Below are 25788 nucleotides of genomic sequence, written 5' to 3'. Positions count from 1 at the left end.
TACCATGATAAGAGTCCCTCTTAGCCCTTATCTTGAATTTCAGAAAGAATAAAAATGCATAAGAACTCAGATTTCTCATTGTAGCAGGATATTCCCCCCCCCCAAATGTGAACAAGACAACGACCTATTTGCAAATATACCAGTGGTGGGCTGAGGTGGCTCCAATCCCCAGGCCTGGCAATGTTGAAACCAGTCCGGTTTCAACCCTGAATTAACATCTGGATGTTGAGGTAATCACCAGAGTCAGTCAATCACTTTATACTGTAAAGGTCCAGTGGACTTTCACACTGTCAGGTTCTTGTAACATAGCCTTTCTTGGAGTGTGTGAGTGGAGATTCCTCCCTTGGGTTGGGATGTCCCTCAAGGATAGTTCTCTAGGTTGAGAGAAAGAGAGATGCCAAAGAACATTGGTATCGGCGAGTTACATCAATCTCTAGTTAATAATTATTTCTTTTTTCTAGCTTTAATATAAGTGTTTTAATAATTGATTTAAATATTATATTATAAATGACAGTCACAGAAAATGAGAAAAATATATATACATGTATCTCCAGAATGAGTGGAGAAACTAGAAACTCCATGTTCACGTTCATCCTAATAAATTAGGATGGATTGCTAACAGTACAACAGCTTAAATGAAAGGAAATTACTATTTTAGCATTCTTTCTCCCTTTAAGGTATTTACATTTTTATATGTAATTGTTATTTTTACATGTTATAGCAATATAACAAAAAAAAGATGAGGTTTACTTAATTTTTGAAATTTATTTAAATGTCAGCTACTTTTCCCTCTGAAATGCCTACTAAAAAGGTCTTCCTACTTTCTCAGTACCCTTTTTGGTTGCTTGCTCATTATTACAACACACGGTTCTTTTGTTCTTCCTTTTGCTATTCCTTCATGCAAAATATTACATCTGCAACCTGTTTAATGGAATATTAGATTAGACAAATGTAATGTTCAGGAGTTAACAAAAAGCTTAAGCACATTAAAACTGTTTGAGACACCCAAACAATAAAACACGGTTGTAATATATAATTTGACTTTCTTGTATTTCTTTTGTGAGAAATAAAAATGTAAAAAATAAAAAACTGAAAAAATGTAAAACAAACTAGAAAACATTTTTCTGTACTTGATTTTTACACTATTGTTTTGTTTTAATTTGTTTTAATCAAAGAAAAGTGAAGAAAAAGATCACATTTGTACTTGTTGCTAAAAGATGTAGAAAGTTTGGCTCTGGTTTTCTGAAAGTAATTTTTTTATTGTAATATATTGTGGTATATTAAATCTAATCCATTTTCTAAAGTTATTCTCTTAAAAAGTAGTGAAAATATGTGAAGACCATTACTTTTTGGCAATAATTTTGAGGTTTTTGTATTTCTTAATTTGTTACATATTCAGTATAAGCTATGGCTTGTAATATGTTTTAATTGGATTTTAAAATGAGGATTCATTTTATCTAAGATAAGATTTTATAAACTTACACAGTGGATGTTCTACCAAATTCCTACCTATCATGAAACTACAGGCCCATCAGCCTGACCTCAGTGCCTGGTAAGGTTATGGAGCAGATCAACCTCAGTGCAATCACACAACACCTACAGGATGGACAAGAGATCAGACCCAGCCAGCACAGGTTTAGAAAGGGTAGGTCCTGTCTGACCAACCTGATCTCCTCTTATGATCAGGTGACCTGCCTGGTGGATGAGGGGAAGGCTGCGAATGTGTCTACCTGGACTTCAGTAAAGCCTTTGACATCATCTCCCAGAACATACTCCTGAAAAAGCTGGCAGTCCACGGCTTGGACAGGGGCACTCTCTGCTGGGTTAGGAATTGGTTGGAGGGCAGGGCCCAGAGAGTGGTGGTTGCATCCAGTTGGCAGCCGGTTACCAGTGGTGTCCCCCAGGGATCAGTGCTGGGCCCAGTCCTGTTTAATATCTTTACTGATGATTTAGATGAGGGAATTGAGTCCACCATCAGCAAATTTGCAGGTGATACCAAGCTGGGGGGGTGTATCTGCTGGAAGGCAGGAGGGCTCTGCAGAGGGACCTGGACAAGCTGGAGAGATGGTCTGATTCCAGTGGGATGAGGTTCAACAAGACCAAGTGCTGGGTCCTGCACTTTGGCCACAACAACCCCCTGCAGCGCTACAGGCTGGGGACAGAGTGGCTGGAGAGCAGCCAGGCAGAAAAGGACCTGGGAGTTTGGATTGACAGGAAGCTGAACAGGAGCCAGCAGTGTGCCCAGGTGGCCAAGGATGCCAGTGGCATCCTGGCCTGGATCAGGAACAGTGTGGCCAGCAGGACCAGGGAAGTGATTCTTGCCCTGGACTCAGCACTAGTGAGGTCAAGCACTGTGCCTGGACTCAAGCACTGTGCCCAGTTCCAGGCCCCTCAGTTCAGGAAGGATATTGAGGTGCTGGAGCAGGTCCAGAGAAGAGCAACAAGCTGGTGAAGGGACTCGAGCACAAGTCCTATGAGGAGAGGCTGAGGGAGCTGGGGCTGCTTAGCTTGGAGAAGAGGAGGCTCAGGGGAAACCTCATCACTCTCTACAACTACCTGAAAGGAGGTTGTAGCCAGGTGGGGGTTGGTCTCTTCTCCCAGGCAGCTATCAGTAAGACAAGAGGGCATGGTCTTAAGCTCTGCCAGGGGAGGTTTAGGTTAGATATTAAGAAGAAATTCTTTACAGAGAGGGTAATCAGACATTGGAATGGGCTGCCCAGGGAAGTGGTGGATTCTCCGTCCCTGGACGTTTTTAAGAGGAGACTGGATGTGGCACTTAGTGCCATGGTCTAGTAACCACGGTGGTAGTGGATCAAGGGTTGGACTTGATGATCTCAGAGGTCCTTTCCAACCCGGTTAATTCTATGATTTTATAAGTATCACATTTAAAAACACCACAAATACCGGTTTTGCATTGTCCTCTGCAAGCAGGTTTTTTATATGTTCTAAGGAATGTAAAGTATGTATTATCTAGCCTAAATCGCAAAATCTTTAATTAGAGGGGGTACTTTACTGAATCTCTTTAATTAGAGGAGGTACTTTACTGGATCTGTTCCTGACAGATCTGGAGAGAGAAAAGAAAGCACCTGTGAAATATGTTGGCAAACTTGGCTGCAGTGACCATGAGACAATGAAATTTTAGACAATGGATCCTGAGAAAAGTTTGTAAAATGAAGAGCAAACTACAAGCCTGGACTTTTGAAGTGACTCCTGAGGAAAGTCAAATGTAAAAAGAAAGTAGGTGAAAAAGGAAAACAAAAAAACCTCCCAGTGGCAGGTTCTGTGGAGGGTATAACTCACAACACAGGAAGATGTCCTTAGGCTGCAGTTAAGTGAATTGGACATATATAAGTCCTCAGAGCAGAGAGGATAAGTTGAAGGCGCAGTGCTAGAGGAAGATCTACAATGTCACGGAAAGGCCACTCTCTCTTATCTTTAATGGATCAGATAATTGTAGGTTTGAAATTGACTGGAAAAGTCAATTTCCATGTCCATCCTCAAGAAGAAAGACGTAGACACCTATAGACTGGTTTGCCTCACCAAGATCATGGAGCAAATGTGCCTAGACGCCATGTGCTGGATCACTAAAAACAGTGAGGATAATAAAAAACTGGAACAACTAAGAAGAGAGTAACCTCTGCAAGTGATGATATTAAAAACTAACCAGGTATGACCTCAATGGTCTAACCTAACCTTGTAGTTGATCCTGCTTTGAGCAGGGAGGGTTGAATCTGTAATTTCTAGCTTTTTAACAGCCACAGTAAAAATAAGCAGCTCCCTGTGCTTGTCCAGCCACATGGGTCTAAAACAACATAGAATAAACATTGTTAAAAATAAAAATAGAAAGAAAATTCAGAATACCCTTCACCTCATTTTATCTTGTCTTATCAACTCTACGAAATTCAACAGTTGACTTTTCCAGTTCTTCAAGATTTGGACTTTCAGCTGCAGACCACCGAGAAGCAGAAAATTAAATGTAAAGGTCTCTGAAGGATTATTAGAAAATCTAAATAAGACTCTGGCTATTATTTCATGTTCAGTCTTCTTATTAGGGTATTTTTCCAGCTCAAGACTGATTTACATATACTGTTCAATTGAAATGACAAATGTGAAATTAAATTTACTGCTGAAAGGTGGGCATACAAGTATGAATATCTGTATTAGAAATAGTGGGGGAACTGAACTAAACTAACTAAAAACAAAACCAAACAACTTATATTTTCCTCTGTTTCCTACTCTACAAACTATGCAGGTTACCAAAATAATAAAAATAGGCAAAAAGTATACTGGTAAAAAATGTATATTTTGTACTGTCCATATTAAATAGGGTGAATTATACCAATTATGGAATATTTATATGTATCTAATAAGTATTTTTGTGTCATTTTAAGAATGTAGATTCAGTCATTTATTTTGCTCTACTTTTTCACCTTATATGTGTTGAAAAATGTGAAAAGCAAAGACTGGACTGGTAACTGCTAAGAAGGAACAATAAAATTCCCATTATTTCTGAAAAAAAAAAAAGATTTATTTCAGTAATATATAGGAATGTAAAACTGGACACAAATTAGAAGACCTTAGGTTATTATGCCTACAGTTTTCTTTGCGATGGTAGGCACCTTAAGGCAAATCTTGTAGCTCTTGTAGGAACAATATAAATGCAGATGGATAGAAGGTCTAAAGTTTAATGTTATTACATCTGTACTTGATATACCCATAAAGGAAAGATCTTGGCGATTTAGATGAAAATAGCACCAGACCACAGCTACCAGGGGTGTATAAGGTGCTAGATGCATAATACATTTAACAGTGGCAAAAAGCCTGGAACACAGAAGCTGGATCAGGTGCCAGGTCGCTGGGTAGAAATTACTAAGGACCTAACGGAAACCTGAATACACACAGGTAAGGGAGGAACAGGAGAAATGACAGCTCTTAGAAGATAGAAGACTAGAAACGAAGACTTAAGAATGAAAATTGCTGAAAGAAGAAGAGAAATATTTCTGTATCTATTACAGTTACCAATCTGAAGGGGACTCCATTCCATGTGCGCTGCAATCTACCTAGATCAATCTGTTACTGCTTGTTAAGTGGAGTTATGCTTCCATTTATTATAATTATTGTGGTAATTTGAATATTTTAATGGTTTCTGTCTTGTTTTACTTTTTACCATTTGGACAATAACTTTGGCTTTCCAGTCTTGCATACTGCACCTTTTTTTTTTTTTTTTTTTACTTATTGTTATGGCAACATAAAATATCCAACGTTTTTTGTTAAACAGGAATAGTCTCTGTGTCTTTATTCACTTCGGGTAAAAGCAACTTCGTAAGGTCCAAGTTGCCAAGATGATCTCATAGTACCCCTCTACACCAGAAAATTAATTTATGAGTTCAGGAATCCACTGGCTGTTTTTCCGATTTTCTGCTGGGAAACCATAGTCCTGTTCTGAATTTGGTATCTCAGCAGAGAAATCAGGACACAAGCAGGAAATAGATCACCCTTGGTTCGCAACCTTATGCACAGTTCAGATGCAAAAATACTTGTTCACCTGAAAATTCTGAATTATTCTCTGTATTTTAATCTAAACTCTAGGATTTGATTTTTATTTGCATTTGTTAAATCAAAGCCTATCGCTAAGACCAAAATCTCAGTGAAGAGTAACCATTTTAAACTCTAATTTTTATCTAAAACCAAGCATAGTTTCATATATACTGGTTTGCTTTAATACCAGATAATCGTATAGAATTTTATAAATGATAATGTAATTATATTTTTATATCAATAATTATCATTAAAAGTAAATACGTCTTTCAATTCATTGAAAATTACAGGTCATAGGAGAAAGCCTTCAGTATTCCTCTATAAGTGTCTGAGAAACTAGAAATTACACAGTGTTCAGTGTACCTATACAGCATTTCATTTCAGAAATTTCCATTGTCCTCACATATGAACAGAATCACAGCAGGGAGAATTGTTTGTCACACAATCAGTCTGCTAGTTGAGCGCTACTTGAACGTTTGGAATATGTACAAAAAACCCTCGCCTTCAAAACCCCAACCTTCAAATACACCTTTTGCAGCCCTTATAGCTATGTCTAAAGCAAGACAGAAGCAGGTATAAGGGGCAACAGAAGACCCTGTTCTAACAAATACACATACCCAAAACATTTACTTTTGTAACTTCCATATTTTATGCTTATTTCCTACCTATGCGCAGGTATCTTGCGGTCCCCAGCAATCAGGATAACGTCACAGAGCTGCTGTTGCTTCAAGTAGCTCTCCATCTTTCTGAAGGTTTGCTCTGCATGGTGAACAGCCTGGTAGAATTCCTCGGAGCTACACGAATCCATGTCACAGTGGGGTGGCAAGGAGTGGCTGGCTCCCGACAGTCTGTAAACCACAAGAGAAACTCTCCATTGATAAGATGTAACCAGGCTTCATCACAGGCTTCTACAATCTGATACAAGTAATCAGTGCATCCTTTCCCTGTTCTCATCCCTAGAAGTACAAAAATCTTACTGCATTGGGAGAGAAATGGAAAAAGCAATCCTATCTTTCCACTGCTTCAAAGAGGGTCTACTCTAGTGTACTTTCTCAAATTCACATTCATTTTACATCCCATGGGAAAGAAAAATAAAATTCTAATTGATTTAATTTGTAAAGAATTGTGATTATTTCCACAACAATAAATGACATAGCTACTTTTCAACTGAAAGGCTCATTAATAGAAAGTAAATTTAGCATGCAAAAATAATGAAGTCTATATTAGAAAAAAAAAAGAAGAAAAGAAAAGACAAACAGGTGAAAATGTAATTTTTTTTCTTTATATAGCCACCTATTTGTAGTTCAAAGTTACTCAGTGCAGTGCTGTAGTGGAAAATAAGAAAAAGTGTCAGGTCTAGCTAGTACTAAATTTCCAAATTATTCAGAACAACTTTTAAAAATAAGCAATGAGATAGTTTCAAATTAATGCTGTAAGATTTTATATAGATAGATAAATAGATGTGTAACTTGTAGTGCTGAAAATTAAGGATTTCACAGATGAAGCTGATTTTTTTTTCTTCAACTAGATATATAGAAAACAGTTTACATAATCAATAGAAGAGCAATAGAAGACATATTTTAGTCCACCATATGAAACAATATTATAAATTAATTCAAACCAAATTAATTCTATATATATTCTATTGAAAGATAAATATTAAGGAGTACATAAGAAATGTTGATTATTTATAGTAATAATACAACAGTTTCATTACATAAGGTTTGAATTCAGTAAGTACTATATTTGCAGAATGATATTGAAAGACCCATAAGAAAACGCAGTCTAAACTCCTGGTGCTGGAAAAAAATTAAATTCTTAAAGGTCAGTTATTAAAATTAAATGCAGTTATTAAAAAAAAAAACTTAAAAAAATGTTGAGATATGCTTGTGATTTACTTTTGAATTATTTTTTGTCCAAAAGTGTTCCGCTCCTACAGTCATTGTATGAGGTTCAATAGGGTTAAGGAGGAAAGACTACTCCATCTTTCTGTCACAGTAATCTCTAGGCTTCACAGCATTCCTTTAAAGTATCTGGAAGCCTGCATAATTGAAGGTGGCATGCAGATAATTTCACAGGGAACCGACACAGTTACTTTAGGATCTCATCCCACCAGCTGTTAAGTGCCATATACAGGTACTAATTCAACATAATGAGTCATCATTTAAAATTAAGTAATTTCACTTTATTTAAACTTCATTTAAAAGAAGTAAATTCACTTTCATAACATTAAGTCAGATCCTGAAAAGTCATCAATTGGTTTAAATTAATTTTTATGCTGGAAAGGTTATGTGTGAGCCTTTCTATAGGAAACTGAACTGGCAAAATGTTATTAAACCTGATTCCTCAACAGAAACAGTTACAAAGGGGTGATTTAGAAAGAAACATTTCCTTAATTCTGTTATAGTTAATCTTGTTGTACTGTTAAGTGCTTTGTGCCAGATATCTCCTCCTAACCGATCAAACAAACATTGATTCTGTGAGTGGTATAATCTGTTTATGTGTTCCTATCTAATCTGGAGTGCCACACATGTTGATCATAAATCAAAATTTATTCTCAAATATTTGGTTGATCAACAAATGCTTTCCCAAAAAAACCTCTAATGATAGAGCTAAGCTCATTAGAATGGGTAGTGGGTAGGTATTTCAGCTTCTTTTCTCTTCCTCTTTTCTTTCTTTTCTTTCTTTCTTTTTCCTTCTTTCTCTCTTTTTCTTTCTTTCTATCTTTCTTTCTTTCCTTCCTTCCTTCTTTCTTTCTTTCCTTCTCTTCACTTTGATTGTAGCCCTACTCAAACTTTAGTTTTGTTGCTGAAGAATTAGAATGACAAGTAAGTTACAAGAAATAAATCAGTTCCTAATAAATGAGGTTGCTAGGGTTAAACAGACACATTTCTTCCTCTCCCCTGGGGAATCTAGAAGTGACAACAACAGCAATTTTGAGAAAGGAAAATAACAGGAATGAGCAGATTTAATGGGTTCATATTGTTTGTTAATTCAGAAAGCAGGTCTAAGTCAGTTTACATTTGAACAGATAGGATGCTAGTCCTGACTCTTTTTGGCTATTCAAAATGCTGTCTTTTCCAGGTCAGAAAAAGAGAAGTACCCTGACTGAATTTATGCTAGTCTTATGAAGTGAGATTGGGCTGCAATGAGCTTAGTCTATTTTGCTCTTGAATTGTTAGATAGTGTTTGCCACAAATTTTGCCCTCTTTCCTGTTTGCCATTTATAAACAAGACTTTCTACTAACTCAGTATATCTGTCACTTACCAAGTCAGTAAATGACTGCTCAAAAGCAAGCCCCCAAAGGCTCAGCATATTTTAAATTATTATCCTGAAAAATAGCAACCAATAAGCTTAGTAGAAGACAATAAGTTAATCTTTTATTTATTTTCTAAGAAAGGCCAGATTAAAAGCCTGCTCCTTATCCTATTCAGGAGCTACCTCTGTTTATCACAAAAGTTCTGTCTGCACAATCAATGCTTTAAATGTAGATAGCACCTTGTTCAAGTAGGGATTATTTAAAGCAAATAACATTTACTTTCTACCAGTTTGTGAAAGGCACGTATAGGTACTTAGGGCCAATTAGAGATATGAAAATCACATTTTCTTTTTGCATATATTGTTTTTGCCTAGGTGCAGGGAAACTGGACCACACATGCAGTGAGATGCTTGTTGATTGCATTTAGCAGCAACTCCTGACACAAATTTGACTGAAAATTCCCTGAGTCTTTAAAAAAAAAAAAGGAAACAATTCACCTTAGCAAGTTTGTATAGACTCATTTTCAACATTAAGAACAACTTTTTGCCCTCAAAAGAGAAATGTTTTAAAAAGAGCCCAAAGGTGTTGAGAAAATCCAGTCTTTGAGCCTCTACAGATTTTAAAATAGTGTAAATAGAAATAAAAACTTAGAGAATCTACAACATCTGACTCCACAGTGCTCCTCTTTTACTAGAAAAAGCACATTGATTTGAACAAAAATAAAGAAATGAAAACCTTTATCTTATAGTAACGCTATAGAGTTAAAGAGAAAATGCCAAGAAAAAAAGAGGACCTTACATATAAATTTAGCTACCTGTATCGGTCTTGTTAAGTAGTTAGTAAAACTGTCACACTTAAGCTGCAAATGTTTGCAAACAGCAACACAAACATCAGTAGTTAAACCGTATCCTGAATAAATCAAAGTAAAAAAAAAAGTAGTATGAAATATGATTTGAAACTATACTACATTTCTCTGAGTAACCAGAGGCTTAGATTTAGAAATGTTTCCGTTCTGGAAATTATATTCATAGAGGTGCAGAAAACAACAGATTCATACCACTGTATATAGCAAAGTACTTTACAGAGTACCTAGGTATTTTAAATACTCAATGGGAACACATCCTTCATTTCACTGAAGGTCCTGGCCAAAAATAAAGAACTTTTTAATCAGAAAATATCATATCATTTCATTGTTACTGGAATATCAAATCCTGCTCTTATTTAAATTTTTTTTTCAGTTTTCACTTACGCAGGATTGATCACGCAAACTTATTCAAAACCTGTTCAATGTAATTTAGTGTATATTACTGGGTACATATCCAAAACACATAGTCAAGAAAAAAACATAACCAGTTCTTCAGTGAAAATTACTTTGCTATTTATAACTTGCAAAGCCAGAAGAAATATTCCATATATGAGTGAACAAAATCCACACAATTCTTTCTCTAAAAATTGCTTATTGAATGGTTAGAAATCAATAGCCTGAGGAATTGCAATTACCAAACTAAGATGAACTGTCAAAAGTCATGGCTCTCATTAGCGATCACTTGAAAAAAAAAAAAGTTTTCTTACAGTAACAGGAAGGCTAAAATTCTGCTTGTGAACAAAAGCTACATTTTTCACTCTGTTACCTGCAATGATATCTGCAACTACAGGCTCTGCCTAGAATTTCAGCAGGTAGAAGTGTCAGATAAAAATATAATGGGAATATCAAATAGGACTTTTTAGTTATACGTGGTTAGCTCGGAGATGCATTGCCGCTGTCTAAGGGATTCTTTTCCCATGTAAAAGAAAAAATGGAGTCCAGTGCACATTATAAACCCCTTGTTCTTGTTCTATAGATAAATCTGCATAATGTATCCTTTACAATGATGTTTTCTCCTAAAGGCAATTTGTGGATCAAGATAATTGTAATGTAACTCATTCTTTGGACACCATAAGGCAAAATTCAGTCACTAGGCCATCTGTGTGCCTAGGAAAAATACATGTGAATCCTCTGTTGTTCTGTGTTTCTGTATAACTTAAGAATATTACCAGCCCTGAGAAACAAAATATTAGCTACCAGTTTATTGTGTGATTTCAGACAAATTGTTCAAGCAGCCCTTCAGAAACACAGAAAGGACAATGAGAAGGGACAACTGCACTACACCAAACTGCTTCTAGAGAGAAGAAATATATGCCCTATTTAGTTGCTGACAGGAAAAAAAGGCTCAGCAAGGCAGTTCAACAAAAAGGCAGTACAGTTAGAGAAGGAAGAGTTTGTTTGCAGTATGATTTTTCCAGGTTACTAGTAATACACAAATCAAGGCATGTGTTTTGGTTGAGTTCAAAATACACTCGGATTTTTTCTTATCTATGACCCTTCACCAGATAATGACCTAACCTAAGCTCCAAGCACTGACCTCGCTATTGTCAGTGTGATAAACCAACATAGATAAAGATTTCATAGTCTCCCAAAATACTTGGATTTTTTAGATTTCAGTTCTTTTAAAAATGTCTTGGTTTTGACTTTGCTGTTGTAAAAACAAAAGATTAAATAAAATTAATTCAATTAATGGACAATTACTAAAAAAATCTCATTTTCTGAAAGCAACTACTTACAGAGTTCAGTTACATTCATGACAAATGTTGCCCCTTCCCTCAGTCTTCCCCCATTTTTTTCTAGAATTAATTACTGTTATTAATGACATGAGGGAAGGAAAGCAGAGCTGCTGGGTCATATTTTAGTGAAGACAGCGGAAGTTATCATCTCAGAAGTCTGAGACAAAGACTCTTGTACAGGAGAATACTACTACCGGTCTGAGTAGTTAAATGCAACAGGTTGGAGATGTATTTCCCTGTCTTCTTGCAGAGGTAAGGTGTTCATGATGACTATTCATTCCTCTGGCTGAGAAGCAGCCACAAGCAGACGGGTACAGGAAGAACACCAAGAAGTAACTGCCACAGTGGAAATAAGAGCTCGAGAAATTTATGACAATGTATTGAATACCACTGTGAACTGAGTGGTGCTGGTAGACACAGACTTCACACTCACATAAAGCATAGACTTTCAGTTTCCTTGATGTCCAGTTGTCCAGATGTAACAGCTTATTCTAGACAATGAACTGCACTGAGTCTTTGTGAATTACTTAAGTGGTCAAATATAAGATGACAAAATAGTTCTCCTATATAATTTAAATAATTCCCTTATTCTCCAGTGCCACCTTTTCCCAGGTGACAAACACCATGCTGGAATCTTATAACTCAGTTATAAAAAAATGGACTGAGCTTGAACCTGAAGAGGAGTGTGAACAAACACTGTGATCTGTATTTGTACCCCTTGTAGAGGCAAAAAAAAATGTGAGCAGTCAGAAATACTATCGTTCCAGGACTACAAAGAGACTCAGGTCGTGTCTGGCATCAGATGTGCTTCTCAAAAATAGAAATAAGGTTCTGGTGAATCTGGTTACAACAAAGTATTTGTTTTTAGAAACTGCTAAATTGATGGTTGATTAATACTATTTCACAGTGAAAAAACCAGCAGTATTAAAATTAACAGGAATGGACTTTGATGAATTTTATAAATGAAGAATTCTGCTGAGCATTTCAGAATGATTCTTATATTATAATCTTTATTCACTGATTTTTTTATTATTATTCAAATTCACTCAGTCATAGATAATATTCAAAGTTTCACTGAGTGTGACTTAAAGTCTGTGTCCAGTTCTGGGCTCCTCAGTACAAGAAAGACAAGCAGTTACTGGAGAGGGTCCAGTGGAGGGCCACATAGATGACCAGGGGTCTGGAGTATCTCTCTTATAAGGAGAGACTGAAGGAGAAGGGCCTGTTTAGTCTAAAGAAATGAAGACTGAGAGGGGATCTCATCAACACATAAATATCTCAAAGGCAAGTGCCAAGAGAATGGTGCCAGACTCACTTCAGTGGTGCCCAGCGATAGGACAAGGAGCAACGGCCATAAACTAAAACACAAGAAGTTTCACCTCTTTCAACATGAGAAAGAACTTCTCTACACTGAAGGTGGCAGAGCAATGGAACAGGCTGCCCCAGGAGGTCATGGGGTCTTGCTCTCTGGAGACATTCAAAACCCACCTGGATACGTTCCTGTGTCACCTGCTCTAGGTGACCCTGCCTTGGCAGGAGGGTTGGACTAGATGATCTCCAGAGGTCCCTCCCAATCATATCTATTCTGTGATTCTGTAAGTCAAATAAGTGGATAGAATATGAAAGAACATCAAGGCAAAAGGCTAAAAATTAAAAGACATTAACTGTCTTTCATAATAGGGACTTAACAGCATTTAACAGCCATACAAGTAACAATCACTGACAGTTTTATTTTTTCAATTTATAAAATTATTATGATAAATGTATTGACTTGATTTGCTGATCTCTATCATTAAAATAATGTCAAATATTTTACTTCCTATACTATATGGATACATGATAAAAACATAGAACAGTGGAATTCTGAACTCTGACTTAGGCAGAACAATTAGAGGATGGTTTCAGACTTAGGTACAATAAGTAGTTGAAAGATCTATCAATAGAGATCAAATAGTATTTTAATGCAGAAGTGATGCACATAAAATAACTTATGGTTTTATCACCACCCATTCTTTATGCACATACTTCCACACAAAATGAGATTTTTACAAATACAGACATTAAAGATTGTACATTCAGAAACTGATGAAGCCAACACCATACAGGAAAGTTCTAATATACCATGGAGGGAAAAGTCTCATATATTTCAGACAGCTCTGGTTGTAATTCCTTTATCAGTAGTGTGTAATTCTCCAACAAATGCAACTTTGTAAAGTCCATTCAACCAGTGCCAGTGTCACTGACACAGGAGCTCTCTTCTACCTTAGTCCTATACTACTCTATGAACAATGCAATCATGGGTTATAAAAGAGCGGTGCTGGATTTACTAGTGGGATGGTTAAGAGAGAGAAGGAGAAAAAATCCCCAAACAAACAAAGAAAACAAAAAACCCCAAAAACAAAAACAACAAAAAAAAAAGGAAAAAAAAAACCACCAAAAAAAAAAAAAAAAAGAGGGAAGAGAAAAGCTATAGGGTATGCTTCCCATTGTGTGACAGCACACAGGCTTTTCCATCCCAGCACCAGCTGACCATTCCACAGATGTTTGCACATCCTTCTGTAACAGTGCTCTATTTTCTGAATGGATGGCTTGAATTATGCCTAAGAGAGGTGCCTGTGTCATGTGTTAACTATTTTGTCATGACAAATGGTCGTATCTATACGGATAAACTAAGTAAATTAGCTGACACAGTTACTCATTCAGAGCGTGTACACAAATACATACAAGAACGCAGATCTCTCTTTTATTAGGAGACATTTTCTTCCAGCATTTACTTTATGATATAGGGACTTTATGTAAACAGAAATCATAAAGGTGAGTGATGGTGATGGCATTCAAAAAAGGACAAGTAAATATTTTATGAATATTGTGTTTAGTATGCATAAAATTTCACTGGGTTATTTTATTACATGCTGATATTCCACAGCATAGGTAGCATGTCAGAGCTTGAAACACATTATGACTGCAATGGAAATCATGTCAAAGACCACAGTAAGCTGAATCTTTAAAATTCTTGGCTTAAAATTCTGGTTCAGTCAAATACTATACTTGGTGAGGTGGGAGATCACAACACACATGCATGCACCCCTGCCCTTCAGTAAACCGTGTGAATGATTCAACCCATGTCCTATTGCAAGACAAGCTTTTAGGGAGCTTGCACAGCATTCAGTGGCAAGCAGCATACAATCTCTTCCTGTTATTCATTACAGATCTATTGAGTGTCATATATCTTTTGGTGACATTCATGAATTTCACGGCCCTGACATGCCTGCCTGCATCTGCAAATCTGCATATCAGAAAGTTATGTCTGAAATAAAGAAATAAACTGTAGGTTATTTTGCCCTGCTGTTTTAAAGTCTGAATTCATTTGCTAATCCCCAAAACAGCAATTAAGATTGACAATCTGGTGAATCCTGACTAAGACAAATTTGATGGTTTCAGCTTCTACACTGCAGGATCACTACAACCCTAGGAACTTAACTAGCAAGCAATTAAGGACTACTTGTTCCATAACAGCCACCACTCATTAACCCACCACATACCCAAGTCATGCTTTTCATCCTGTGATCAATATGAAAAAGGTCTAATGAATTTTTCATATGTATGCATATTAATAGCCATTAATATTACTTTTGTTTAACACAGTATTTGTAAAATTACTATCTACAGAGGCTGAAATCAGGTAACAAGAGTGATATGCTAGACTGAATTAAATAAAAAGGTTGGTACACACATATCCAAGTTAAATACTGACCTTAATTTGCAAACTTGTACGTATGGAACCTCCAGTCAAAGCCTCAATATTATGTACAGTTACAGAGAATTACAGGACAGTCTATGGTATACTTAGTGCTTATGTTATAGAATAGAAAAAAACCCCACTATTTACTATCTATTCTATCTATCTTTTCCATGTTACTGTTTGTGATTTGAAGATGTTTTACATTTTTTATCCAAAGCATGACACAAACATAAAAACAAAACCTAGAATTCAGATTTTTTTTTGGTCCATTAAAGGAAAGCTATTTCTTTGTACCCCTCTGCCTTTTATTTTTTCTTGAAAGATGAAGTAGATGAAACACTTTCACTCCCTTTACTTCACAGACTAGTCAGTAGACTACCAAATTAGGTAAGACCTTTCACTGGAGGAATAATCAAGAGCAGAGCATGAGTGCCCTGACCACATAATTAACTGCAAACAACACAGAGAAGCCAGACCTTTGTGATCAGGCATTTTGCACAGGGCATACACAAAGGTATTAAAACAGATGTGAATGTTTAACTTCTTTAAAGAGATACAGATATGAGACAGTCTTGCCTGGTACTTCGAAACAGATGAAGATACTTCCAGAAGCACATATGAAAAAAAAGCAAGATTTAAAGAAAGGTATTTCTTCTCCTCACCTGCCCTAAACTGGCTAGTTTATGAGGACTCTCAGTATGATGCATCTCTGCTTTGTGGTACTTAGGCTTTTGCATTAAACATTTAACGAACCTGAGTATCTTTTTTAATCGTAGGAACTCAGTGTTAGGCATTTCAGTACTTAACACGGCAGCAACAGTCTCCTTTGGAAGTTGAGCTCCAGGGATCACAAAAGGAATGTCTAGATTTCTGACCAATGCTTCTATCTACATTCAATTTAATGCAACACTGGTATATGCGAAGAGGGATGCCCAGGAGTATTTTGTAACAACACTGATTTCTGCTTATGTTTCTGATTTTTTAATTAGGCTATTGTATCACAGCAATTTTTTTTGAGGCCACTCTCTTTCTTTTTCTTTTCCACTTTTTATTTAGATAGAGAACAAGAGGAACAAACTGCAGGTCATATATTAGGAGATAAAAGCTATTCACATCTTTTGCATATCTTTGATGACTGGACATAAATTGCATAAATTCTCTTACTGTCTCGGAACACCTTTAAAACAGTTAGCAATGATTACTTGTCTACATTTTATCTTTCATCCATATGGATTATTCATAAGTTTGTCAAATGTTTTAAAAGTACCTGCTTCTCTAACAAAATATGTAATCCTTTAATTTCTCAGGTCTGCAGAATTTTAAGCGTGCACTTCCAACTAGATTCAGTGAACACCATATCACTTCGAAATTAAGAATTAATTACTAGAATAAGATTTATTTTAGTCAGACTTGTTATATACCAGGCTAATCTATATTATCACCGTTTGCATCTCAAAAAGTTCCTGTCTAGTCAAACCTGAAGTCTACTTGATTTTTTTTATTGCAAGTGCTTGTTTTTGCTTTCTGAATGTGTCTTCAAATGTCAAGTTAATTTCAGTGGATATGGACAAATTTGCAGAGCCTTCCATTTCCTGACTATCTGAAGCAAACTCAGTGTACATAGAATACTGTAGCTGTAGTTAATAGTAGTTAAAACCTGAGATTAGTAGATTTTTTTATCCTTACTTATTTCTTTAACTTTGGGATAGAAACAAAATTCTAGTTCAACTATAATTGAAAAGACAAAAGATTAAAGTTCACATGGATTAAAAGAAATGGATTAAAAATATTACATCTTTAAGAACCCTTGAAATGTTTAAAAAGCTATCAAACAGCATCAAGATGATTACCAAAGTGAAATGTTGAACAATTTCTCAAACTTTTTAGACCACTCAGGAATCAATTACATTGTTTTATCGTGGGTTATTAATTCAACACAAATAATGTGATATCCATCAGACTTAATTTCTCTGGAAAGATATTTTAAAATGACCACTGATTGTAGAATATATCTTTACCTATTTCTCTAGTTATATAACTTGTTAGAAGAAAAATATCTGAAAATGAGCAATTATATCTTGTACAATTTTAAGTCATGAATGTTCTCTTCATCACAATACCAGATATCAAAATATATTAATTATATTCTATTATAATAATGTTATAAATCATAGCAGCGCATTTGAATACTACGACTTATTAGTCTTTATTGATCAATCTAATATTCAATGGAAATGGGAAGATTAACATAAAAATAGAGACTAGAAATGTGCTTTTCATCAACCTACTATAAAAATATCTGTAACGCTGTTTACATCTGCACTCGAGATTAAAAAGAAAGAAAATTTTTCATTGATTTCTTTGTCATTCTTTAGATTAAATGCAAATACCATAGCAAACATCTGAGTGGCTTAAAAATAAATAAATAAAAGTATTAAAGGCAACTTATTTTTTTAACTAAAATGTAGACATTACCCAAATGCAGTAGTAAATGACATTTTAAAGCCTATTTTGATGAAAGTAATCTTGCTTAGACAAATAAAGCGCTAAGAATGTATTTAGTGGTGTTCCTTCAGATGAATCAGAAGGTATAGTAAATCCTGACTACTGTAAAGAGCAGTCTTCTATGTCTCAGACACGAGCAAGCTACAACCAACATCCTTTTGGGCTTAAACAGCCAAAAATCATGAAGAATGTCTCCAAGTAGGTACTACAGTCTTTTGCATTCATATTTAGAATTTTTTTTACTACATCAGTTCAAATAGAAGTTATATACATATTTGCTGTCTTTACCTGTGTTTTCTAGTACACCTTCAAAATTGTCAAATTAAACCAAATTAAACAAATTAAAACAAATTAAATATTCAAAAAGTGAAAAAATGTTCCACATATGCAAGATACATAGAATTACACAAAATTTGTTTTTTCAACAAGTAAAACATAGTAATCTATAGAACGGCAATACAAAGGCTCAACTAAGATTTTTCTTCAATCACTTTAACACCAGTCAAGCTTCAGAAGTAATAATACTATAAAACTGGATTTATAACAATGAATTCACATTGGCTAAACAAAACTAGTCCTATTGCATGTCTGGCCTCACCATGTTTCATACAGAGCCCAGATGAGTGTGTTAGCATAGGGTATCTCTGAGAAATCTTTTAACCTGTAAAGTCATTGGGACTGTTCATTTCTGGTCCTAAATTTGAATAGCTCTAGGGTAATCTCACATCAGTAAAAGTGACCTGGCAAGTTTAGCTCTTCAGGGTTTGTTGCTACCATTTTTGCTGCCAGAATATTCCTCCATATCAGAAGTTTGAGGGAGAGAGAAGATGTAAATTAACAGGAAAACCTGCCATGAGCTAAAAAAATAAAATAAAATTTAAAAAAGGTGGAAAAAAAGATTAAAAAAATGAACCCCAACTACAGGTAACTGCTCTCACCTGAAACAGTTTAAATAGCTCTATGATTTGTATAGATGTCTTTCTAATCCCATGCACTGCCCTGGTATGTTCATTACTGATTCAATTCTACACCTAATATTCATTAGCTATTGCAAGCATTATCCGCTGTCATACAAATTTATTTGGTTGAGATTATTTTGCTGAAAAGCCATTCCCAGTCATGACTGAATGTTTCCATATTTTTGGCAGCTGTAAGACAAAAGAGAAGGCATTAATGCCATAATTACTAGCCTATCTCTAAGAATGATATAGGTGCAACAATTTTTCACTATTGAAATCGCTGCCTGAGATGAGTAGTTTACACAATGTATAATTACAGAGACCTAATTGCGGAATTAATTTCTTTTAGCTGTCACTTAAAAATCCAAATTCCATTAAAAAGTTTTATAAATGGAGTACATCAAATTATCTTAAGGGCAAAATGTAACAATTAGGCAATGTTATAGCTGAGTCTCTTGGCCAGAGATGTCTCTAGACTATAAGAGTTTTATTGTCAGCTTTCTTTCTACACCTGAGCAACTTACATACCCCAACATAGCAGATAGATCAATCCCTATAAGCAAGTCCCAGTTTTCATTAAGAGTGCTGTAAAACAAACACAAAGGTTTCTGGTAATCTTATTCTAAAGGGAAGATAAATTGTCTACCACTTTATGCTATGCAATATTTTCTTTCAACAAGAAGCAATGTTAACAATAATTATTGATTCTGCATTTCTTTCACAGTTTATGAATAAAACACTGGCATTTTCAATCAAAAGTCAAGAAACTTTACCCCACATCAGTAAATTCTAAACTAAACCCATTTTTTTTAGTAGATGAAGATCTTTAACTTCTCACTAATGAAAGACCAAAGCAGCACACCTGTACTTTTTGATTTATGTTACAGTGGAGTACAATGTCTCTATTTCCAAATTATTTTGACAATCTGAATATTAATTATCACTATATTTCAATAGTCAGAAACTAAAACAAGAGTTACTAGTAAACAGGATAACAAACATATATCTCCTCTGTAGGCTGTGTGTGACCATATTAAACCAGCTATCAATAAAATTTTGTTGGATGACTGCAATCATTGCATACTATATATCATGAAATTAGGTACAGTTATGTATGAGACTGACTTTTATTAATGAACTATACCTGCTAATGATTTTGATTTCTGCCAAGTTTTGCTATGATTCAATTAAAAATGTTGATATGTGCATGCATGCTAATTTTGGGGTTTCTCATCTGTTGTATTTGGTCATCTGTCAAGTATGCATTATGCTATTGACAGGCACAGATTTCCAAGATTCATATTTCATTGAAGCTCTTCCTGTGTGCTTCGCATAATTTTTTCTTCTCACTGTCAAAAAGAGAGATTCATTTAGCATGATATGAAATCTCTCAATCATAGCATGTAATTGCAACAGATTGCAAAATACTAGTCATTCTTTCTGGACAGACCTTTCCTATTTAAAACACCACCACTGATAAGGCACCAACTTGGATGACAAGGTGGATGTCTCCAGCAGCTGGGCTCAGACACCCCATTCTACCCAGCTGATGGTAGCTGGACATACCAAGGTCACAGGCCACTCCAGTTGCTGGTACAGACCCCCTCTCTCTCATACACAAAGAAATTTGTTTCAGTTCACCAGTCCAAAGAGTCTTAACATAAGACACACAAAAAAGTTACTAAAAAAATATGTCAACAGCTATTAGTGGATAAAGGACCACAAAAGTGTGCTTCTCCCTTAGGAAATAATGAGTAATCCTCAGGCTAAGCCAGATTTCTTCATATAAAGCAGTAGAGGAAAACTTACAAATACAGCATTAAGACTGTTCTTACAGTCCTTTGGTGGTGTCTTCAGACATGAAAACTCCAGGTTCCGTTTTCTTAAAAGAAAAGTAGAAACCTAATCTTTTACCTTCATTTTCCACACTTCAGAAAAACATTGAATGAAGAGAGAGCAGACCTTGGTGTGTCTGGTGTGTTTGAACGTTTTCTCCTCTGGGTTCTCCTTTGACTCTAATCTACTAGGAATTTGTTCTTAATTTTATATAAATTGTAAAAATGTCTGTTTATATATTTTTGTGCATAATACATATATATTTGGTATGTGTGAGTTTTCATATTTACATATACATTTGCATGTACGTACATATGAATATATACATACAGACAGACTATACAATTTGCTCAGCAAGAATTTTTGCATATCACTTTGTTTTTTAATTGTCATTGCCATTGCACATTATTATGTTAATTTTTAATTTAACACAAAAAATTATCAGTGCAATTAAAAAGAAGGAATGAAAGCAAAATTTTATCAAGTACTGTTAACAGTGCTAGCAGTATTATTGAGTTACACATGTAGGAGAAATTTAGTAAGGTCAGTGATAATCTGTGAAGCTTCAAGTGATTCACTGTGAAGTTCATCTACTTCACATGCATTTTGCACAGTAATTACAACCACAGTTGATAATCAGAGCATGGCTTTTTGACCTCCTCTAGACTGGATAGCTGTAATAAGCTATTCTTAACAATGCTTTAAAAGGAAAGAAAAAACTTCCAAGGATGCATTGTGACCTGACTGCATTGCAAACTGCATCATTTGTCTATTGAATTCCTGGTGCAGTTCAAGATCTATTAGGGGTCTCAAGGATTGCATGGTTAAGACATTTGTTGTCGAAAGATACCAGTAATCCACTCACTGTACATCAGTTCAGCAGAGTTCAGCTAATGAACTCATGGTAGCATTATCAAGATTGGATTTTATGTCAAACTATTCTCAACAAGAGATTTTTGTTCACCTATTATTGAAAAATGAAAAAAATAATTTCTTACAATGTATTTTCATATGTGATACATTTAGGAAGGTCATATAAATAAAGCAAATGACTGCTTTAGTTTTCTTACACATGAAACTAAAATGGATTAAAGGTTAACACCAATGTAGCACAGCATGACTTTATATGACCCTTTATGCTAATTTACACTTACCAGTCTAATATTTCCACTAAACTCAAATATTATCTAGATATATTCTGCACAGTCACCATTACTGTTCTTAAAAGAATGCTGGTATTATTAACTATATTTTAGTAATGGAGAAACTGCGTCATCAGCATATGAAGTGGTATTTCCAAAAATCTACTACCTGGTCAAGAAAAAAATGAAGCAATAAATGTCAGAATTAACCAGATCATGTTTGTAGTTTAGCAAAACGCCGTGGTTTATGTAAATAATCTAATGTAGGCAACCAAATGTAATACATTTTAATAGCTTCATCCATACTAGTAAAAAAACTGTATCAGAACCTGTTCTTGGCATAGCTAATACCCATTGTGCTAAAATCTTTCTGCCCCAAAGCATGCTGATTTTCTGTATCAGGAACTATCCCTGGGCTGTGCTATTTTTTAGATCCTGCCCAGACACTGGGACAAACCTACATCATGAAATTTGCCTGCAGCTAAATGGCGTAGGTGGATAGGAGGCTGCTTGAGTTTGTGCCTTGGTCTGTATTGTTTACAATACAGACAAAGCCAGATGCTATTAATCCCCAATGAATCCTAAGTTCATCACAGATCACACAGAAAACAAAAAGCTATCTACTGAATTGGCCTTTATATTTTAACATAATTTTCAAGTAACATTTTAAATGAAAGATCCCAGAAACAAATAACTAACAAGTATGTGATGCTTTCGTAAAAAAAAAAAAAAAAAAAATTGAAAGAAATGCCATTAATTTATCTTTAATTACACCATCATTCTCTTACCATAATTTTTGCTGAATTTAATAATTATATTAAAACTTCTATATGTGTTAATTTTATTTGGAATAATATATTTATCATGTTTTCAAAGCCTTGCAATAGTTGAAACATAGAGTCATAAAATCACTTAGGTTGGAAAAGGCACTTAAGACCACTGAGTTGATTCCTTTTTTGTGTTTCAGCATGGCTTGAGGTGAGAAGCAACGGTGTTTGGTATATTGATTGGATGGATTGTATTTTGAAAGTTCTTGGAGGATCTTTTACAGAAAGGAAAAGGATTTGTCTCATTTGTTGTGTTGTGTATTCTTGAAAGTCCATGTGTTCAAACATACTGGCAGATTATTCTGAGTTACAGACAAACTAGCTTCAAAGCCCACAAGCAAACAGCTTAAGTACATTAAACCAAGGAACTAAGTTAAAGAACAATAATACAATGTATAGAAAAAATATTTTAAAAAATCAAAGCATTTAAATAATTAAAAGATTTAGATTATTTTATTTACTTTGTCATAGGTAAAAATGGCCGGATACTTGAAGCATTCAAAATTCTTTACAAGCACACTGTCATTCTTTACCCAGGGAGGTTCTCCAAGAAGGAAAGGGAAAAAGAGAATGCTACAATAATTAGCAAAGGGAAAGGAAGTACTCCTATCTTAACAGAAATCATAATGTTAATCCATCTAGTAAGGTTTTTCTTTGCAGTCCAACATCCACTTTTCCCTGTCAGCGCTTACTCATTAGCACAGGTATATTTTGCATTTAGATTTGTGGAATAATTTTGAAAGGGTAGACTTCAAATAGATTTTTGCATAACTGTAATATCAACACACAAAAAAAATTCCACTGTGTCAGAATTGCAAATCTAGCAGGATAACTTTTGGGGTACATAAGGTTTTGTACTACTATCAAGTACATTTTTCTTTTAAAATTAATTAATTTTGTATCCTTGGAAATCGATTTTACTTAATTTTAGAAGGATGATACAGTTACTTAATCTATTTAAAGATTTTGGCATGAAAAAAGAATTATACACAAAACATTTTCACTCTCAGACAAAATGGATGTGCATTCAATTGCTAGTAGCTTTTATAATTAAAAAACAAAAAAAAGGAAATACAAGCTACTGCTGTTAAGTGGAAAAAAGCAATTAAAAAAACTCAATTGAAATCTAACCCTTATCCTTTCCATTAAAAAAAACCAAAAACAAAACAACTCCAAACCTGCCTAGCATGAGAATGTTCTTATTGTCCTAATGCTGTTTTGATAACATACAGATATTCTACTCCTGGAACCAAATGCAGCCAAAGAGTATATTTATATTTTATGATTAACGTTTTACCTTAATTCAATTCCAGTTCTCATTGCTAAATTCCTAACTCCAAATTATTATACTCTAGTTTAGAGCTTTAAACCCTTTAAACCTAGGAGACACAGAAAAAGAGTAAATACAACCTCCTCATCAAGCTCTATTATGCTGCCTAAATGGATAGTAATTCACAGATGAAACATGTTATATCAAATGACCCCTAATGATCTTAACAGGTGTTTATTGCCATGCCCTGTCAATGCCTGAAACAAACATAAATTTACCCTTTCTCTTCATTCCTGGAAATACTGTCTTAGCAGTGACTTGCCTGTTACATAAATTTTGCAAATGTGTACAACAAAACAGGCTGATTCAACTGTAAAACTAGAGACCCAGCAGATTTTAAGAACCAAGATAGCACATACTGTAACCTTTCATCAGTTCATCCTTGGTTGGTTGAAGAGGGCTACAGTTGGGAAGAAAATAATGCCAGGTAAAATCTGCTGCACGGTGAACAAAATCCAAGGGATATAAGCTTAAATTAGAATTCATTACAGAATGCCTACTAATTCCAGAAATGAAATTAATATGCGCACCTGATTTTCCTCCTCTCTTTATTTCTTTACTTCTTTCTTTTCTCTAACTCTCTTTTCTTCCTTTACTCTTTTCTTTCTCTTGTGGGTAACTTAAAACCAGTAAGTTGTGTTTTACTAAAATTGATTGCTTTGTGGTGGGTGCTTTTGTGAACTGGATCTTTTTGCTGGGTGTTTGGGGAAATATTTCTGCATTGGTTATAGGTTATCCCTGTAAAATCTTTTGCCAAAATATCTCATTTTCTCACTAAATCAAAAGAAATTTTCTTAGAGAAAACATAGCATTTTCTCCAGACATGAATTTGAGGTAATGACAAACTAAAGGTTTTTCAAAAGTTTGGTAAGCAAACTTAAAAGTCTTAAATGTAAGTAATATTCCCAATTAAGTGTGAGGCTTAAAACTGGAGTGTTACAGCTGTAAGATTGGAAAAGGCATAACAGTATAAGGGAGATTGCCTCATGATTGCAGACCAACATCAATATAAAACAGTGATGAAGAGACACATAACCATTCCAGACATTCATCTACTTGCCTTTGGGAAGAATCACAGAATCACTTAGGTTGGAAAAGACATTTAAGACCGTTGAGTCCAACTGTTAAGAGTAACAGTCTTAGTGGTTCAGGGTAAAAGGAATCTGTTCAGACAGTGGGAGATCTGGGTCTTGGGCCCAGAACCCTGGGTTCTGTACCTATAGCTGTCCAGACCACAAAAGCTTTTTATTGATTTGATTACACACTATTCTGAACTGGAAGTCCTCTCTAGCCATCATTGGCCATTGACTTTGACTATTGACTATGTTACACCATGTAACTGAAATGTCTTACTTATGGCTTTAGAGAAGATTGTGTAGAAGGAATTTCCATCAGTGGCTTATTCCTAAGCTTGATATGTAGTATTATGCATAGGTGATATCATATTTATCTCAACAAAAATCCAACAGCATCTGTTCTGTGGAATGATCTTATATTGCTGTCCATTCATAATTTTCCTACTTTACAAACGGACAAAGAGTACAAAGCCTATTTCAGTGTACTTCATATCACATTTGCTCACTATACATTTCCAAACCATAATCACTTGATTGTCTTAAGTCAACAGAAGTTCTCCTTCTTAAACATATTGTTGAAGGATTCTTAATGAAATTGTTACTACAGTGCATTTTCTCAACTCTGCCTTTATAATTTGTCTTGAGATTTTAAAGTATACAATGCCAAGCTTAATGTTGGCAGGAAAAAAAATTAATTACAATAACATTTCGAGATGCTTCATTTCAAGACCAAGGACCTGAAACAGTGTTTGCCTTCCCCAGCCTCCCTGCACTACTTTTAAGCCTTGTAGAAATAAAGACTTAGACATCAGTTGACTGGGTTAATTTCCCCGAGCTTTTTATGTGTTTTTAAAATATGTTTGTTTTGAGCATACATTTTACATGTACTGAGGATTTGTGTATTCTAAAGGATTCAAACTCATATTCATAATTAATCTCTTAAAGCTCTTTAAGCTGTTCTGTACCATCTTG

At 35.0% G+C, this 25788-nt stretch overlaps 1 protein-coding gene across 3 annotated transcripts in view; it reads right to left on the bottom strand.

The window, feature by feature from the left end:
• KLHL1 (kelch like family member 1) overlaps positions 1-25788 on the bottom strand; it is a 199294-nt gene that overhangs the window by 138832 nt on the left and 34674 nt on the right. For all 3 annotated transcript variants that reach the window (XM_027647106.1, XM_027647098.1, XM_027647116.1), the window contains exon 2: positions 6204-6386. In XM_027647106.1, the coding sequence (XP_027502907.1) occupies positions 6204-6386 (183 nt within the window). The remainder of the gene's footprint in view (positions 1-6203; positions 6387-25788) is intronic.

This window comes from Corapipo altera, unplaced genomic scaffold, assembly GCF_003945725.1.
Source record: "Corapipo altera isolate COAL_440 unplaced genomic scaffold, ASM394572v1 0, whole genome shotgun sequence".
Classification (NCBI taxonomy): domain Eukaryota; kingdom Metazoa; phylum Chordata; class Aves; order Passeriformes; family Pipridae; genus Corapipo; species Corapipo altera.
Note: the sequence above shows the minus strand (reverse complement) of the source record. Positions and strands in the feature narration are given on the sequence as shown.